The sequence below is a fragment of the Mustela putorius genome, unplaced genomic scaffold (assembly GCF_011764305.1).
Source record: "Mustela putorius furo isolate JIRA1106 unplaced genomic scaffold, ASM1176430v1.1 tig00003962_pilon_pilon_pilon, whole genome shotgun sequence".
Lineage (NCBI taxonomy): Eukaryota > Metazoa > Chordata > Mammalia > Carnivora > Mustelidae > Mustela > Mustela putorius.
Window position 1 is genome coordinate 24,307,473 of NW_025422106.1, and position 19,738 is coordinate 24,327,210.

General features: G+C 42.1%; 1 protein-coding gene and 1 pseudogene across 3 annotated transcripts in view; one reads left to right on the forward strand and one right to left on the reverse strand.

Moving 5' to 3' along the window:
• SMG6 (SMG6 nonsense mediated mRNA decay factor) overlaps positions 1–19,738 on the reverse strand; it is a 245,642-nt gene that overhangs the window by 185,757 nt on the left and 40,147 nt on the right. For all 3 annotated transcript variants that reach the window (XM_004746840.3, XM_045070314.1, XM_004746841.3), the window contains exons 9-10: positions 7,871–7,932; positions 477–622 (exon numbers count right to left, since the gene is read on the reverse strand). In XM_004746840.3, coding sequence (XP_004746897.1) covers positions 477–622; positions 7,871–7,932 — 208 coding nt within the window. The remainder of the gene's footprint in view (positions 1–476; positions 623–7,870; positions 7,933–19,738) is intronic.
• Positions 14,910–15,300, forward strand: LOC123389197 (annotated as a pseudogene).

Sequence of the window (19,738 nt, forward strand, 5' to 3'; positions counted from 1 at the left end):
TCATCAATTCACTGTTCGTACTCCCTGGCAGGCTCCCACAAGGGATAGCCCATAGGGAACTAGACTTTTCCATAGTGAACAAACAGGGTACATGAGTCCAGAAACAGCTATTCCCAAACCCTGCCAAGCGTATGGTCTCTGCAATGAAACATTTCAGCAATGCCTCTCCCCTGGGAGAGGCTCTGGGTCTGTAGCCTCCAAGAGGCCTTGCTGCTGCCTTTAGCATGGCCAGATGTGCAACAGCATCTCTGGGTTTGCACATTAAGCTCTATACCCATGATTCCCTCCTTTCATCCCACCCAAGCACTAGAGAGTCATACAGATTTCAGAGAGTAAATTAAAAATCTGAGAGGCAATGATAGGGAAGTGTGTGTGTGTGTGTGTGTGTGTGCATATCAGGGGGAATGTGTGGCAGCATATGAAAGAAGCTAGATTCAGACTTATCTATGTAGCGAAAGACGCTAGTCATTCCTTACCTTTCAGCTGAGAGTTGTGTACAGCAAACATGTTGATGGTCATAAGCTGCAGCATCCGGGTACTTCCAATAGGAGGGGGGCTGTGCTGCAGCAGCACCTGGAACTCCTTGAGGACCTTCTCAGCCACCACCGGGAATGTCTCCATCCTGCAAATAGAGCCAGCTCATTCAGGCAAGCATGTGCCCAAGAGCAGTTGGGGTGCACACGCATGTATGCATGCAAACTCTCACCACCCACCCCGTGTCTCTCTGAAAGCAGACCACTAATGTCTAGGATGTTTTCTTTCACAAACCTTCCTGGTATTCTAAGGTTATGACCACGTTTAAGAGAAACAACTGATCAGGGATCAGAGATGGAAACAACTCAACCTCTGGATACATTACTATGAGTTATGAGGCTTTGGTATGCTGTTTCCTAACCTCTGGCAACCACTGGATTCAAGCTGAAATCAAAGTTTCTCTCTGAAACACTCAATTTTTGTGAACAGTGAACACATTTCCTTAAAGCTCTACAACTTACATATCCCCCATACTCTCTGGTATGAAAAACTGTGTTCCATAAAAAGAGGTTCATGAGGCGTGCCTGGGTGGCTCAGTGGGTTAAGCCGCTGCCTTCGGCTCAGGTCATGATCTCAGGGTCCTGGGACTGGGCCCCGCATTGGGCTCTCTGCTCAGCAGGAAGCCTGCCTGCCTCTTTGTCTACTTGTGATCTTTGTCTGTCAAATAAATAAATAAAATCTTTAAAAAAAAAAAAAAGAAAAGAGGTTCATGAATCTAGAGAGTCTTCACTCAAGACTTTGCTTCAGGAAACCAGACATAGTTCTGCTGCTGTCTTTTGGTTACTATCGCACTAATTGCTCCACCTAGGGATCCCAGACTTCCCCTCAAAGAAACCCTAAACCAAGCACCAACCCCCCCCCCAAAATGATCTGTTTCAGTCTTTCCTGTGTTGCTGTCCTCCTCCCTCTCACAAGCCTCTGCTCATCACGGTCTGTATGTTTTCAGGCCAGTGGAAATCTAACGCCCTGGCCAACTGCCACTCCCAATACAGGAAAAGCCTATAATGTAGGGAGGTAGAAATCCAGCCAGTGACCTAGGGCTCCTAAAGAGAGGTCATTCAAACCACTGCTTGCCAAATGTGGCCACTGAATCCCAAACAGTGGTGCATGCCTGGAGCTCCTTTGGCAACATGAACAAACCACAGCTCTAGTCCTCAGAAAATAAAAAGCAAATTCAAACTTGGTGCTAGAGAGAGAAACCAGGCACATGGGCCTTAGAGCCACACCGAACAATTCATGGTCAGCAAAGTATCTTTTATCCATCCTCTACCCCCCTCCCCACAAACAAACAAATTCCTTGTGGTACACTGGGGGGTGGGGGGTGGGGTGAGGAACAGCTCCAGGCTGGATTAATAAATAGCTTCTGGAAAGCCACAAGGAAGGGAATCCTTCTCAAAAGATACAAAACAGTTTCAAGTCCTAGAGAAAGGTGCTTCTGGTTTCACCTGAACCTTGGCCCTTTTACCACTGAGTAGTACCATCCTCATATTAGGAAAAAAAAACTCCAGAGCTTTCTGGCATTTTAGCAATCTTCATTCCTTGCCCCTGGATGGCAACTCCTATTACTGACCTTCTAGTACCCAGGAGTCATGCCACAGCTATGGGTCAATTACAGTTTATACTCCCAGCTCCCTCCTCTGCTGAGCTGTCCTCATTTTCATTGGCATAAAACATGCCATGTATTTGCTTTTTTCCCCAGCGTGCCATTTCAAGTGCCCCCCCCTTCCAAAAAACAAGGGGGAAAAAAAAGAACCTTATTTTTCCTTCCAAAAGTTTCAGAACCATTAAAACTCTTGGTAGGTTTGGAATGGCAGAGAGTGATATGTTTGGGGCTGGAATGGATCCATTTTTCCCCATGGGCTATAACAAAGGTTTCATTTTAAATCTTGACACTGTGCAGCACTCTTTCTGGTTGGAGGTGGGGAGGGGGACTAGCACTTCTCATTACGAGAATAGCAGTGTTCACTCTGCTTGAAAAGCAGCCACAATGGGCAAGTTTCAGAGCCATGTGTCTCCGTGTTGAAAGGCAGCAGAGAGCCAGCACAGAACAACATGACAGAGGTGTCATGTGGGACAGTCCTGCTTCGAAGCTGTGTCTGAGGAAGCCTCTTCCCTGGGATGGGAATTGAAACAGATCCATTAATTCCCTAGGTCAGACTGAAGTCTCAAATGAGGACCAGGTCAAATGTTCACACTTTTTTTTTTTTTTTGAGTTAAAAAAAAAAAAAGATCCTCCCTTTGCCTTTCAACTAGTTCAACATGACTATAACAAAAGAAAAAATCAAATACTTAAGGATTTAGTTTAAAATAACTTCAATTCTGAGATATGAGGGAAGGTGAATCCACTCAGACTAAAGTAGCTTTGTTAAGCAATAAATGAGGGACATGGAGATGAAAGATCCTTCCTCAAGGTTCAATAATGGGGTTTCTGCTTCTCAGTTTTCTTACTAAAATGCTGATTTGAGCCTCAAACTACCTGTAAGTATTTTTACATCCTTCTTTTTGCTCCACCCAATATTATAGGATAAAAACTATACTGAAATGGAGATAAATACAATGCACAGCTTATGTTTACAGTTTTATAAAATTATTTTTTAAAAAAACACAACACAGCAATAGCAGTAGCAGCAGAGGAGAGAAAGCATAAAAAGATGGTAATTTATAACAGCAAAAAATTGGAAACAGCCTAAAATGCCTAACAATAGCAGATCATTAAGATGGCACATCCATATAACTGAATTCTATTTTTTTTAATTTTTATTTAAATTCAACTTAACATATAGCATATTATTAGATTCAGAGGTAGAATTTAGTGATTCATCAGTTAGATCACAATACAAAACACCCAGTGCTCGAATTCCATTTTTTAAAAGTTGTATTAGATTTTTAATCATATGGGGGAAGTTCAGTATATATTGAATGAAAACACTTTTAAAATAGTTTAATATCCCTTGTTACGCACATTTGTAAAAAAATTAATGTGTGATATGTATAGATAAAAAGATAAAAATATACACCAAGTATTAAGGGTGGAGAGTTATCTCTGGACAGTGAGAAGATGGGCAATTTTTTACTTCTTCTTTACTGGGTTTTCTTAATATTTTACAATGAGCACTGTATGCAGTTAATAGATTTTTCCCTACAACAAATACGTCGGGCTTTTGTATATAAAACATTTATAATTTTAAAAATAAATCAAGACATAAACATTGCATTTTTCACAATTCAAAGACCAAGATAAATACATCAGTCTTTGAATTCCAAGAGACCTTGAAGCTGTGCAAATAGCGTGACTAAGCAAGCAAGTAAAAACTAAAGCGGTAACTTTAACCAAGGCAATAATGGGAAGCAAAATTATGCTATTTGTCACAAATCAAAAGTCTCTAGTCTGCCGACTTCCCAACCTCTCTCAGTGGAGTCCGGGCGCAGGTCTGATCAGCCTCTCACCAGGAGAGAAAGTGTCTGTCAGGAGCCATACGGGATCCCTGCCTGAATCCTCTTCCTGAGCCTGAGACCTGAGAGGATTTGGTCCCTATCCTTAAAAACTGCAGAAAATACAATCATTTTCAGGATAAGTGTTTTGCAGACTTAAGTGACTGTTTTCCAAAGTGATCTCTAGAGACACCTTGTCTCATTTGAATGGCAGTTTCAAGAAATCGGTCTTTCAGACAACGCTGGGACCTACACAGGGAGTGACTCAGACAGTGACTAACGGGACAGCACCCAACCTCTCAGATGCTGAGGAACACAGCTGGGCTAGATGACATTCTCTGCAGAAAAGAATCAGGCTTCCTAACTTTTTTCAACTTCTTAATTTTTAGGAAAACTGAACAAGACAGGAGCAATCCAGTAGCAAAACAAAAACAAACAGAACTAAACCATGTGACAGGATAGAGATGAGAGAAATAAAACCATGGTGCTACACAACATAAGAACTAGAATGGACCTTGGACATCATCTATTTAAACTGCTGATAAGGAAACTGAGGCTTTGACTTGTTCCTTCTCAAGCTCTTGTAATTAGTCAGTGGTGAAAACAAAACTTTTTGGCACCTGATTCCACCTAATGTTCTGAACATCTTTTTCCCTGCACACAGAGGAGGGAGACTTGTGTTGCACACAGTAGGCATTCAAGCAGATACAGATGAGATTTGGAACACCTGGCACAGAGAAGACACAGACCCAGAGAGCAAAAGCAACCCGGGGCTTTTCTCAAAAGGCAGGCGGGACAGTGGATGTGTCTTCAGCTGCTCCCCATTACAATCTCCTCACTCTTAATTCGTTTTCAACGCCTCCCACATTTCACATCTTCTTGGTAATTAGGCAACAGTCCATGTTGTTGTGTGTGGCTTGGGCTCACTCCTTTTCTAGTCTTACAGACTACTATGCTTCTCCCCCCACCAATAGAAGTTACTGCTGTTTCTGCCTTCCAGAATAAACATGGGGCTCAATTCTTTTACTTTCAGGAGAACACAAGAATACTCATCAAGGGGCTGGAGTGCCTAGAATTTACATATATTTTCCTCATGTGAACACAACTGTAACTCATTTCTTATGAAGGTGAAAGTAGACTAGCCTTATTTTTTTGCCAAGAGAATATGTTGTATGCAGGAATGGAAGACATCCTGAAAAATAATCTGGACCATAGCAAACCACCTCTGACAAATGAGATAATCTATTCTTTTTCAAAGACTTCCAGAGAAGAAAATTCCCAAACATCTTCCCTCTGTGAAATTTTCTTACACCTAACCCAAACCTCTTCAGCAGCAACATAAGCCTATTTTTCTCTTACTGTAATCCCATAGAAATCAAAACTATCTGGTTATGACTCTTTTGTATTTAAACAATGGTTACCCCACAGCTATCTCTAAATAGACTTTTTTTTTTACCTTAACTTTCTGTGTGTGCTTTTTTTTTAAGATTTTATTTTTAAGCAATCTCTACACCCAATGTGGGGCTAGAACCCACAACTCTGAGATGAAGAGTCACATGCTCCACCAACTAAGCCAGCCAGGTGCCTCTAACTTTAATTTTGTTGAGATTAAATTTTTCTCTCAGAAATAATTTTCTAACTTTTTATTTTTTTTTTATTTTTTTTTTTAAAGATTTTATTTATTAATTTGACAGAGAGAAATCACAAGTAGACGGAGAGGCAGCCAGAGAGAGAGATAGGGAAGCAGACTCCCTGCTGAGCAGAGAGCCCGATGCGGGACTCGATCCCAGGACCCTGAGATCATGACCTGAGCCGAAGGCAGCGGCTTAACCCACTGAGCCACCCAGGCGCCCCAATTTTCTAACTTTTTAATCATTAATGTGGTTCTTTTGCAAAGTTCCTCCAAAATATTTGTAACTATGAGGATTTTTTAGAGGGAACAAAATTAAGATTCTACCAAACACTTAGACCTAACAAAAATATATCTTAAATATTCCTATATTCTAGACCAAGATTTAGAACTTCTTTAGCTCTCTACATTTCTAAAAGAACAGTGGTACCAGCCAGGAGCAATTCCGTCCCCCCGGGAACATTTGGCATTGTCTGGTGACATCTGTAATTGTCATGACTGGTGGGGAGAGGCACAGATAGCACTGGCACATAGTGGGGAGAATCCTGTGATGCTGTTAAACCTACAACGCACAGGACAGCCTCCAACAATAAAGAATTATAAGGTTCAAAATATCAACAGTACAAAGGTTGAGAAATACTGACTCGGAACACCACAGTACATGAAAATTTAATGAACACAGGAAAGGGGGAAAAAAGTAGAGAAATACAGAGTGGAAAGGTAATAAGGTAGTAAGAAAGATTTTTAAACGAGAAAAAGGATAATAAAGAGAAGAGGAGCCATAGTTCCTATTTTAAGTGCAACCTAGTAGTATTTCCTGCTGTGACACGTTATTTCATAAAATGACCTTGATCATAACATTTTGCCCACCTTGTAGCTAGAGCTTTACATGACTCACCAGTGATTGGCCTGGGTCTACTACAACCTACTACAATACTAGATCCTTCTCTCCAGTCTTTTACAATCTGTCCATTTCTTATAATGACTTATTTACTCATACAACAAATATTTACTGAGTACCTACTATATGCTAGGCACTAGGAATACAACAGTGTTGAGCAAAAACTCCTGCCAGGGTAGAGCCTATGGGGAGAGGGGATGGGGGAGGACAGGAACTACTGACACTCCTGATTTCCTTTTCCCAAGTGAATTGCTTTACACTTAGTTCTCCCAATAGAGATGCATCTGTTGGCACCACTCCAAGTTTCCCAAGTGATTTCAAAATCAAGACTATCCTTGTGCCAGCCATCACTGTCACTCTTGTCCAGGCTGATGACAAATGAGTACGTAACAAGCACACTTTCTAATTCACCATGATTTTTTTTAACAGTGTTTCTTGAAGCAAGACAAAGCCTTTCTGCTTCTCCCACTAAGGAAAACTTCTAAAGCATTACAGATAAACTCAGAAGGTTACAGCAGAAAGTGAAGTAAACACTGACAATATTGGGGGATCTATAATCCAAGATATAACTCAAAGGGTAGTTCGTAATAAAACCTCCAACTCAGAAAATATGAAGACGCAGATGAAGACCCATGAAAGAGCATGCTGCCACTTACTCATCTCCTACACTATGGAGGCATTCAGCACACCCCTAGGCCGGTATAGTCATCAGGCTTTAGGATCACTGGTTTTATACAGTGAGGAAAATCTCTGATCCACGAAAGGAATACTCAAGACATGATCTCTTTCCAGGGATTTAATGGATGAAGTAACAGGGTTTTGCACACACCATCCTCCCTGAGATTTTTATGTAAATCCACGGTGGATGGGGAAACCAAAGAGAAGTCTTAGCATTTACAGAGATCAGCAATATGGTGCAGGAACCTGAGCAGAGAAGAAAAGGGTATGGTTCAGAAGGATGAGAAAATGTGAGAGGAAAGAAAATGTTACTCTTCTCTTTAAAGGGAAAATTAATGGACAGCATTCTCCCCAAGGAGGACCCCTGGTAGCTGTACCCAGGGATCGAGTATGATTTCCTTAAGGAGCTCACTAGAGGTTGAGCTGCAAGGCAGAGGAAAGAGAAATCAGTGGGATTAGAGGTGGGGGTTGGATGTTTAATAGGGGGCTTTAATGAATATAGAGAAAGAAGAGACAGATGGATGCAGAATAATAGTTCCCAAACTTCATGAGCAGAATGAGTGAAGAGAAGGTGGAGGCCTCTAAGAATTCACACCCTGTGCCCTCAGTTACAAACACAGTCTAGTTGCTAACAATATTAAATTCCAAAATGACTTGTAATGTAGGAAAATAAAATAAACATCCTGCACACTTACCCAATCCGGGTAAACAGCTTCCCATGGGCATGGAGAAAACTGAGGATGAACCTTTTGTTCAGCTGCATGGGAAAAAGAGAGAGGAGAAAACAATTAAACTTTCCCCAGTTTCCTGTTACTGAACACAGTCCCTAGTGACACAATAACCTGGCCAGGGTCTAAGGGGTGGGCACTAGGGATGGGAACCAAATGAACATGCCCAAAGTCTCACACAGACCCAGGGCACATGCCCAACAGCTGCCGATCAGCGGAGCCAACATGACAGCAGGCTTGGTGAGTGGATAGCACCCTCTGCTGGCAGTGGCGCCCATGTGCAGGGAATACAGTGTTGATCACTGGCGCTCTCAGATCTAGGAGTCATTCTGCCCCACAAAAATGGAAATGAAACAATGACAAGGATAGGGAAAATACTCTGATTCTGTAAGTCCCTAATCTTATTTATAAGCTATTTTTCTACCTACCCAAGAAAGCAGGACTCTGTAACCATGGATAGGGTAACTCAACACTAACCCATCAAATTGTACTTCTCCAGGTTTTTTTTTTTTTTCTCCTTTTTTTTTTTCCCTCCAGGTTTTAAAACAAAAATTCAAGTTCTAGATCTAAAGCTGAAAATTACAGTGTATACAGGGGCCAGGTACAAAATAGGTTACTGGGGACAGTAGCACTTGATGGCTGTTCCACTCCAGTTCTGTTCTTTGTAGGCCCAGGATCATCATCTCTTTCCTTTCATTTTTCCCCCTTTAATTTTTTTTTTTAAGATTTTATTTATTTGACAGAGAGAGATCACAAGCAGGCAGAGAGGCAGGCAGAGAGAAAGGAGGAAGCAGGCTCCCTGCTGAGCAGAGAGCCTGATGCGGGGCTCGGTCCCAGGACCCTGAGATCATGACCTGAGCCTAAAGCAGAGGCTTTAACCCACTGAGCCACCCAGGTGCCCCTCATTTTTCCCCCTTTTAAAGAAAAGCTAAAAGCTAGGTTTTTATATGAAAACCTCCGGCTTTTTTAAATGTTGGCTACTAATGGGAAAAGTTAAGACTTTAGGCAAGCCAAAAACACACATTTGCCAGCCACATATGGCCCACAAACTACTAAATTTACAATTTTCAGTTCAAGGTTCCACAAAATCTACTTCTGTCAACACCAAGGGGAGAGATGACTGATCAAACCAAGGGTTGGGGGTGGGGGTGGATTCAACTCAAAGAAAATGGAGATAATCTAAAGACCAAACCTGTTGTCATATTGCCCAATCTCCTAGAATCAAAATGCTCAGGGCCCAGTAGTCAAACAGAAAGAAGAGTAAAGAATCTTCATCTCAGGAGGGTGCTCAGAGCAAGGAATAGTCCAGCACCTCTGGATCCTTTGCCCAGTAAGAAAAACTCTGCTGGTTTATCGCTCTTGCAAAAGAGAACATCGATCAAATTACAGCAGTTCCATCTATTTCATATGTAAGCTAGGTGTGGGTAAAGGAGTGTACTCACAACTCACCATAACTTCAACAACAAACTCTGCATACAAACTTTAGTTTTTATTTTTGTTTAAACAAATTATATTTAATCAGCAATACTAGATCAAGCATTGATTTATATACCTAAAAAGCTCAAGATACTTCATTGATGGTAACCTGTCTCTACAGTGAGGCAAGTCAGGGCCAGGAAAGCTGGGTTCCATGAAAAGAAGGGAAACTGCTAGAAAACAAAGGAACTGCTGTGAAATAAATTTCCAATGACCATATTACTGTTAGCGGCAAAACCTGCGCTAAAATGCAAGTCTCCAGATCCACTAGCAGAGGAAGGTGGTGTAAAACATGGACTTTCCTATCAAACCTCTGCAACTTACCTATCGTGGAATCTCAGGCAACTGATCTAACCTCCCTAGGTTTTCGTTCTACACAACGGAGATAATAGTACCTGTATGTTAATGGATTGGTGCATGGCATAAGGCAAGTAAAAACATGCTTACATGTTGTAAACACTGTTTACGGCTGTTAGCTAAACATTCTCTCCCAATGAATGATAAAGCAAGCAATAAAATGTTAACTGAAGAATCTGAGTGAAGGATATACAGAATTCCTTGGATGATTATTACAACTTTTCTACAGATATAAAATTATTTCAAAATAAAAAGGTAAAAATGTAAAAAGTAAAAATTTTTTTAAAAGGTAAAAACGTATATATTTGGGGCGCCTGGGTGGCTCAGTGGGTTTAGCCGCTGCCTTCGGCTCAGGTCATGATCTCAGGGTCCTAGGATCGAGTCCCGCATCGGGCTCTCTGCTCAGCAGGGAGCCTGCTTCCTCCTCTCTCTCTCTCTGCCTGCCTCTCTGCCTACTTGTGATCTCTCTCTGTCTAACAAATAAATAAATAAATCTTTAAAAAAAAAAACGTATATATTCTCTCTCTATTCCTATTTTAGCTTAATTATCCCTTTCCCACAGCTATCAATCATGAACTAGTTAACTCACCCATAACCAGGAGGAATGCTGGTTACATTTATATAACAGGCACAGAATGATACCAACTCACTTCATTCAAGCCAATTAACATTCCCCAAGTCCTAAGGCAGCTCAGAAATTTAAGCAACTTAAACCAGCAAATGGCAGAGTTAGACCCTGAACTCAGGTCTTGTGGTTCCAAAAAAGTGTTTCTTCTTTTGTACGGCAAGTATCACAGGAAGATAACTGATGAGATTATTCATAAAGGAAGGAATGATGAGGAAATAAGAGTAACTAAAAAGCACTTCAGTTTTACTTTTAAGTTTTCTCATGAGGAAGGAAACTCATACTGTTATGACCTATAATACCTCCTGGATTAAAATTAAGGGCACCAAGAAGCTTTTTTAATACTGTGGTTCTATCCAGGTGCCTGGGTGGCTCAGCTGGCTGGGTGTCAGACTCTTGATTTCAGCTCAGGTCATGCATGATCTCAGCGTCATCAGATCGAGTCCTGCATCAGGCTCTGTGCTCAGCATGGAGTCAGCTGGAGATTCTTTCTTTCCCTCTTCCTCTGTCCCCCCACACCCCGTCACCCCACTCAAGCTCTCTCTCTCTTCTCTAAATATATAAATAAAATCTTTTTTAAAATTACTGTGGTAGGGGCACCTGGGTGGCTCAGTGGGTTAAAGCCTCTGCGTTCGGCTCAGGTCAGGATCCCAGGGTCCTGGGATCGAGCCCTGCATCAGGCTCTCTGCTCAGCAGGAAGCCTGCTTCCTCCTCTCTCTCTGCCTGCCTCTCTGCCTACTTGTGATCTCTGTCTGTCAAATAAATAAATAAAATCTTTAAAAAAAATAAAAAAATAAAAATAAAAATCTTTAAAAAAAAAATACTGTGGTTCTACCTATACTTCCCAAATACCCTTCCCTTAGAATGGTAGATGAAGCCCATGGAACTACCTCAGTTAATACTTGTCATTATCATACTTCAACTGTATTTAGCAGAAAGTAGATTTCAATGCATTTTCAACTAGTGAGAGTGAAGGGAATCTTAGGGAACTTTTTCAAACTGTACACACATTCTCCCTGACCTTGGTTAATGAGAACCACTGTTTTATTTTTAGTCTGAAAGTCTCTGTCACCCTGAATATAGTTTCTCTTTATCGTCAATACTCAAGTCAGAAAAAAGCTAAAAATGCAGATGCATTATAGAGAGAGGTAAGGCATGTTATATTGAGGAAACAGATTTGTTACACATTGATCAAACGGGCCTAAGCAACACTGTATGTAATACTCCAGCCTAACTTTTGGAAAACAAAACTTTGGATACCAAGTCCACAGTACAAAAATCTTAGTCTGAACCTCCTCCCTCTCCAACACATCACCTTGTTTTGGCGACTTTTGGTTAACAATACTCTCTGCTCAGCAGGGAGCCTGCTTCCCCCTCTCTCTGTGCCTGCCTCTCTGCCTACTTGTGATCTCTCTCTCACTGTCAAATAAATAAATAAAATCTTTAAAAACAACAACAACAATACACTCAGATGGTCTCACTCAAGTACTGAAGGAAATGTTACTCTGAATGTGAGACTATCTGCCTCCGAATCTTCCTCACATATTTACACACTGTTCACCAAAAATATTTAAAAATGCTTCTTGGGTATACCCTGATAGGCAACATTAGAATTATTAAGGGGCTCTTGTCTCTTTAGTTCAAGTCCAAAATCAACTCACTATGGACTCCTGAGTCTTTTATAAACCATCTAAAAGCAATGACCCAAAGAGACATTAATGGCAGTGGCCGGGTGGGTAGGTCTCTGGACCCTCACAATAAAGTCTGTCCTGCCATTAACTTCAGAATTATGAGTGAAATGGTTTGGGCTATTCCTCAACTATAAAAGAGAATTTCCACCATTGATACCACCTACCTCAGAGCTGAAAGAATAAAATGAAATAATACAAATTAGAACATTTTGAGGAATAAAGGTTTTATGGAAGCCCTGGTAACTGTCACTCAGAACTGCCTAAATGCTTTGTGAACTATGGAGCAAGGAAGGAAAGAGAAGCTGTTCAGAGGCAGCAATACAATACAGGAGGTAAGAATTCTAAAATATACCCAATTTCAATTCCTCAACAGTTGCTCTTACTTTTGAAAAGCTGTATGGAAAACTGAATTTTTTTTTTAATTTTTTTAAATATTTTATTTATTTATTTGAAAGACAGAGATCGCAAGTAGGCAGAGAGACAGGCAGAGGGAAAGAGAGGGAAGCAGGCTCCCCGCTGAGCAGAGAGTCCGATGCGGGACTCGATCCCAGGACCCTGGGATCATGACCTGAGTCGAAGGCAGAGGCTTTAACCCACTGAGCCACCCAGGCGCCCTGGAAAACTGAATTTCTGAGAAGTGAATCATTTTAAAGACAGTAAGAGTACTCAGTACTGAAAGAAATTTCAGGGGCGCCTGGGTGGCTCAGTGGATTAAGCCTCTGCCTTTGGCTCAGGTCATGATCTCAGGGTCCTGGGATCAAGCCCTATACTGGGCTCTCTGCTCAGCAGGGAGCCTGCTTCCCCCTACCACCGCCTGCCTCTCTGCCTGCTTGTGATCTCTCTCTGTCAAATAAATAAATAAAATATTTAAAATAAATAAATAAAAGAAATTTCAGTGTGAATCTTCACAGTATTGTGGACAGCATAAATTATCATTCTCTTAATTTATCCATCTGGAACACCTCTATAGATATGCCAAGTATTTAAAACAAAACAAAACTAAACAAAAAAACTAAGTAATTTTTTTTTAAGATTCTACTTATTTATTAGAGAGATGGAGAGAGACCACACGTAGGCAGAGCAGCAGGCAGAGGGAGAGGGAGAAGCAGGTTCTCTGCTGAGCAGGGTGCCTGATTCGAGGCTCAATCCCAGGACCCTGGGATCATGACCTGAGCCGAAGGTAGGCGCTTAACCAACTGAGCCTTCCCGATGCCCCAAAACCTCATAATGTTTTAAAAGGGAGGGCTCTATCCTCTTATATAGGAGCCAACATAGGTGGAAACCCAAATTCCAATGGTACCTGTTAGCAAATGTTCAGGACTTTCAGAGCATGCAATTAAAGCCCATTTGCCATCTCCCTAAAGCACTGAGCTCACAGGGTGCAGGTAAATGTGAGCACAGAGGTGATGCTGAACACTTTCATCCCTGTGCTCCTCCCATCCCAGGCACAATTAAGAACAAACCCACAAGACAGGGTCCCCACTGCTAAAGAACTTGCAGTCTAAGAACAAAAGACAAATAATATCCCAACTTACCAACTCCCCATTTATGCTCCAAATTCTAAGACAAGGCCTGTTGGCTAGGAAGGAGTCAGGGGGCACTCTATTTCCCTTATTTTATTATCCCTCGACAAGGGAAGTTTTTGGAGAATCCAAGATCTAAGGAGATTATAAAGAAAGTGAAGAAGGGAGTCCTGGTACACAAATGTGGAAACCTATCAGTAAGTTAGTATAGGAACAATCATTCTAGTAAAGGTAAAAATTATTCATGGTTGGAGGCACCCGGGTGGCTCAGTCGGTTAGTCTGCCTTTGGCTCAAGTCCTGATCTTGGGGTCCTAGGATACAGCCCCGCATCAGGCTCTAGCCACAACAAGGAGTCAGCTTCTCTCTCTGCCTCCCCCCACCCCTGCTTGTGTGTGAGTGCATGTGTGCTCTTTCTCTGTCTCAAATAAATAAATAAATAAATAAGATTATTCATTAGACATTCAGTATTCCTCCTTCCAGGATACACATAAAGAAAGAAGTACACGGGTGCCTTGGTGGCTCAGTGGGTTAAAGTCTCTGCCTTCACTCAGGTCACGATCTCAGGGTCCTAGGATTGAGCCCCACATCCAGCTCTCTGCTCAGCAGGGAGCTTGCTTCCCCTTCCTCTCTCTCTGCCCGCCTCTCTGTCTACTTGTGATCTCTGTCTGTCAAATAAATAAATAAAATCTTTAAAAAAGAAAGAAAGAAAGAAAGAAGTATAGGCAAGCCAAGTAGTATGACTCAAATGCCTCATAGGAAGACAGAGCAAATCAAAATCAATCCTTCCATTTCTTACTTGGACCAAACCAAGGTTGAGGTAGAGTAGGGACAATGATTACTTCTCACCTTTAGTTTCTCCACCCCTGAACTGTTCTGGGAAAAATGACAGCTCAATTAGTTCTAATTAAGCCCAAGTTCCATGTAGAGATGTCCTACTTAGAGAGCTGGATCTGAGCCATGTGAACTCAAGTGTAAAACGTGCCTCTTAAAACCACCTCTTCCAAGAAATGCACCCCTTGAAACAACAGCTCTCATCCTCACACTGCAGGTTAGTGCTGCCTCTACAACCTTTTATGTTAAAGCCATTTATATGCTATTACTTTCTTATCTCTCTTTAAAGCCAACAGCCCGGAGGGAAATTAGGCTAAATGTCAAATGAGCAGTCGGGTCCAGAAAACCTAGCCAACAAGCAGAGGGACAGCAGAACTTAGAGTACCCAGCTGGCTCTCAGGAGGGAAACTAGCACTAGGTCTGAGGAAAAGAAGGAACCCTGCTCTATCTCTTCAATGAGGTGGCGGAGCGGTTTGGTGGCAGCAGTCTTGTGACAGATGCAGAGATGCAGATCTTTGTGAAAACCCTAGTGGCAAAGACCATCACCCTCGAGGCCAAGCCCAGTGACAACACTGAAAATGTCAAAAATCCAAGCCAAAATCCAAGACGAGAAGGGCATCACGCATGACCAGCAACATCTCATTTTTGCAGACATATAGCTGGACAATGGCCACACTCTCAGACCACAATATCCAGAGATATTGTGCATACTGTACTTGGTGCTTCACCTTCGATCTGGCATCACCCAGCCTTCCCTCCACCAGCTGGCCCAGAAACCCAACTGTGACAAGATCATCTGCCCTGAGTGTTCTGCTCACTTGCACCCCCGTATTGTCATCTGCAGTAAGAAATGTGGCCTCACCAACAACCAGTGCCCCAAGAAGGTCAAATAAGGCTCCTCCTTTGCCCACACGGAGGCCTCCTGCCAGAACCTCAAGGCCCCAGGGGCTCAATAAACTTTCCTTTTCATTAAAAAAAAAAAAGGAAAATCAGGAACCCTGAGTGACTATCCTGCATTTATTGCTTGTTGTTTACTGAGCAAAGGGATGAGTACAGAATGATATGAACAAAGACTATTGGTCTTAGAATTAAAGACCTGGGTTCAAATTCTGATTGTGCCATTTATTTACTATATCACTAACAGAAGTCACATCGACTTTCTAAACCTATTTCTTCAACTATAAAATGAGAAGGGTGAGTGAGATCAATATTGGTAATTCTATAACCCTGAGTGTGTATGCATCACAATAAGACCTGTAAAAAAGGGACGCCTGGGTGGCTCAGTTGGTTAAGCGGCTGCCTTCGGCTCAGGTCATGATCCCAGCGTTCTGGGATCGAGTCCCGCATCGGGCTCCTTGCTCGGCAGGGAGCCTGCTTCTCCCCCTCTGCCTCTAGCCTGCCACTCTGTCTGCCTGTGCTTGCGCTCTGTATCTCTCTCTCTAACAAATAAATAAAAAATCTTTAAAAAAAAAAAAGACCTGTAAAAAAACAGGTTCCCCTGTCCTACAGGACCAGAATCTTCAGGGTGGGGGAAGGTGACTGCAAATCAGCATTTTCAAAAGGTCTCCAGGTAATTCTGAAAGACAATCAGATTTAGGAACCACTGAGCTAGATCAGGGGTCAGCAAACTACAGCCCAAGGGTCAATAGGTAGCATGCCACCTATTTCTATATGGCCCAGGAGATAAGAATGTTTGTTTTTATTAATATTTTATTTATTTATTTGAGAGAGACAGAAACAGTGAGAGAGAGCACAAGTGGGAAGGAGGAGGAGAAGCAGACTCTCCGCTGAGCAGTGAACCCAATGCAGGACTTGATCCTAGAACCCTGAGATCATGACCCGAGCCAAAGGTCAAACACTTAACCCACTGAGCCACACAGGCACCCCTGTTTTTTACATTGTTTTAATGGCTGGAAAAAACTCAAAAAGAATATTTCATGACACAGAGAAATTGTATGGAATGTAAATTCCAGCATCCACAAATAAAATTCTATTGAAACACAGCCACCCTCATTTCTTTACATCTTGTTTGTGGCTACCCCTACAAAGGCAAGGTGAGTAGCCTCAGTAGAATGTGTGTCCCAAAAGCCTAAAATATTTACTCTCTGGCCCTTTACACAAAAAGTTTGCTGATCTCTTGGCTAGATTTATAACACTAGGGTCTAAAAAATTTTTCTACCTGCACAACACTTCAGGGCTACCATACACATCTACTGGAAACAGCAATGACTCTCACAAGCTGACAGGTAAAGAAGGGTAGGGGTGGCTGGGTGGCTCAGTGGGTTAAGCTTCTGCCTTCAGCTCAGGTCATGATCTCAGGGTCCTGGGATCGAGCCCCACATTGGGCTCTCTGCTCAGCAGGGAGCCTGCTTCCCCCTCTCTCTCTCTCCCTCCCTCTCTGCCTACTTGCGATGTGTTAAATAAATAAAATCTTTAAAAAAAAAAAAAAAAAAAGAAGGGTAATGAGGAGGAGGGGAATCACCCATCCACAGCATTCCTTCCAATTCTAAAAAGCCTACAAAAGTATGATTCTAACTAAAGCTAACTTTTCTTGTCAGCTTTTGAGTAAGCACCATCCTTTTCTATGATAGCACCAAAAAACAAAACAAAACAAACAAACAAACAAAAAACCCAGCAAATGCTGAAAGAGTGCTGTTCTCAAAGCTTTTGAACTCAAAAGCCCCAAAGGCTACAAAGAAATATAAATGGGGCTCTCCAGGTTTCCACCTTCAATGCCATTATGGGGCTAAGTGACCAAGTAGAAACAGAACATACTCAAAACCAATAAAGTTTTTACTTAGGCCAGAGGGCCCCTGGACACTACCCAAAACATCCGTAATCGAGGAAAAGTGCCAGATTAAGGTTTATGAATCCATATGCTGTGGTCTGACAATCTGTAACAACCAGTTCAGAAGTGCCACCAGCCTGACATCTCAAGGTATACAGAGAAAGAGAGAAAGTTCAGCCAAAGGGCAGCACTGTTGCTCTGACTGGGCTACTTTCTGAATGACTCTTCCTTCTGACTCATCTCTCACAGCGCCTGGGAACTCTCATGCCCATCCACCTGAAAAGTAGGTGAGCTGGGACACCCTATGTCTGCACTGCACAAAGTGAGAGAGAAGAGGAAATGGCTGAAGCTCCCACGTGGTGATCAGGTGGGTAACCAGAAAACAGTTCTCCAAAAGCACATACACAAGCTCAAACCCATCCTATAAATGAGTGGGTCGACGGAGTGTGAGGGTGCTGAAGTCATTTGTTCACTCAGCAAAAACTAACTGTCCACCTTTTACATACAGGACACTGAGTGAACCAAGAACAAAGGCAGAGATGATCCTTGCTCTATGGGTGACGTCATAATAAAGTACCGTAATTAGAGACATACAGGATGCTCTATTCTACTGCAGGGGCATTAGAGGATCTCAGAGGAAGAGATCCTTGAGTTGAAACCTGAAGGCTGAGTAAATAGTTGGATTTGGATCAGGCAGAGGGTATTGCCTATGTGTCACAAGTAAATGAATAGAATGTGTGGTGGTCCCAAAGTGTTATGTGGTAGACTGGCATAAGCAGGTGAGTGATTCTCCAAGAGGGAGGCTGGAGAAACAGGTGAGTCAAGTTGTACTCTTTAGTTAAAAAGTTTGATCTTAATCAAACTACTGAGAAATGCTGAACAGGGAAGTGACATGAGCAAACCTCCATTTTTGAAAGGACATTCTAACTACTGTTTAGAAATTAAAGAGTTGTTTTTGGGTACGGGGGGAGTTGGTCAGGGTCAAATGTGTGGAGGCCAGGAGACCAATTAAGAAGCTACTGTATGGGGCTGCTGGGTGGCTCAGTGGGTTAAGCCTCTCCCTTTGGCTCAGGTCATGATCTCGGGGTCCTGGGATCATGCCCCGCATCGGGCTCTCTGCTCGGGAGGAAGCCTGCTTTCGCCTCTCTCTCTGCCTGCCTCTCTGCCTACTTGAGATCTCTCTATGTCAAATAAACAGATAAAGTCTTAAAAAAAAAAAAAGAAGAAGAAGCAGCAGCTACTGTAATCACCCAATGGCAATGAAGACAGAGAAGAGAGGGAAGATACAGTCATTCTACACTCAGACAATCATGATCCCTGTCCCTAATTCCCAGAGGTTCTAGTTCTAAATAACTCCATCTACAGAGACCAGCAGTGACCCAGAACCAAGTATGAGTCTTTAGAAAAAGTCCCAAACCAAATGAAACAGTGATTTCATTTTTAGAGATACTTTGGATATTCTTATTTCCTTTCAATAATTTTAAACGTCCTACCTAGCATGGTGGTTGGTACTTAGTACATATTCGATAAGTGACTGAAGAACATATAGAGCACACAGATTTTATAGTGATTAAATAGAATATCCAGGTGCTACACACAAAACCCTCAAGAAAAACAGTGCAGTATTACTAGTAATCTGTAGGAAGTAACATACTCATCACTATTTATGAGAATTTAAATCTATTTCTTTTTTGGAGGATAATTTGACAAAACCCAGACAAAGGTATTCCAAGACAGACAGAGTTCTATCAGGAATTAAGCACTCTGATCCTGAGTAACAGCAGTTCCCACTGCTACATTCTGGCCCAAGAGACTGGACAAAAAGAGACCACAGTTAACATCAAAACAAAAGATAAAATCCAGGGCATCAGGCTGGCTCAATTGGTGGAGCATCTAACTCTCGATCTCAGGGGTCTGAGTTCAAGCACCAAGTTAGATAGGCATAGAAATTACTTAAAAGTAAAATCTTTAGTGGTGCCTGGGTGGCTCAGTAGGTTAAAGCCTCTGCTTTTGGCTCAGGTCATGATCCCAGGGTCCTGGGACTGAGCTCCACATCGGGGTCTCTGGTCAGCGGGGAGCCTGCTTCCCCCTCTCTGTCTCTGCCTATTTGTGATCTCTGTCTGTCAAATAAATAAATAATCTCTTTAAAAATAAATAAATACATGAATAAAACCTTAAAAAGGGGGGGGGGGAGCCAAAGTCCTTACTATAAGCTATAAAAGGTCTATCCAATACTCACTCTCTACCCCTGTAGCCTCCTATCCCTTGAATGTGCCAAGCATCCTGCCAGTTTTATGTTCCAGTCCAAGGGTTCCTAAACTTTATAGCACAATGGGATGGTATATAAATCTTTTTAAAATACAGATGCCTGGCCTCCATTCCCAAACACTGATTTAATCTGCAGGGTGTGACCCCTGGGGGTGAGACCTGAGCACTGGGATTTTTAAAAGCTCCCCAGGTTTCTGGTCACAGGTTTGAGAACCACTACTGCAGTTTACCCTGTTTTGATGGCATTTATCACCAATTTTTACACAAACACATAT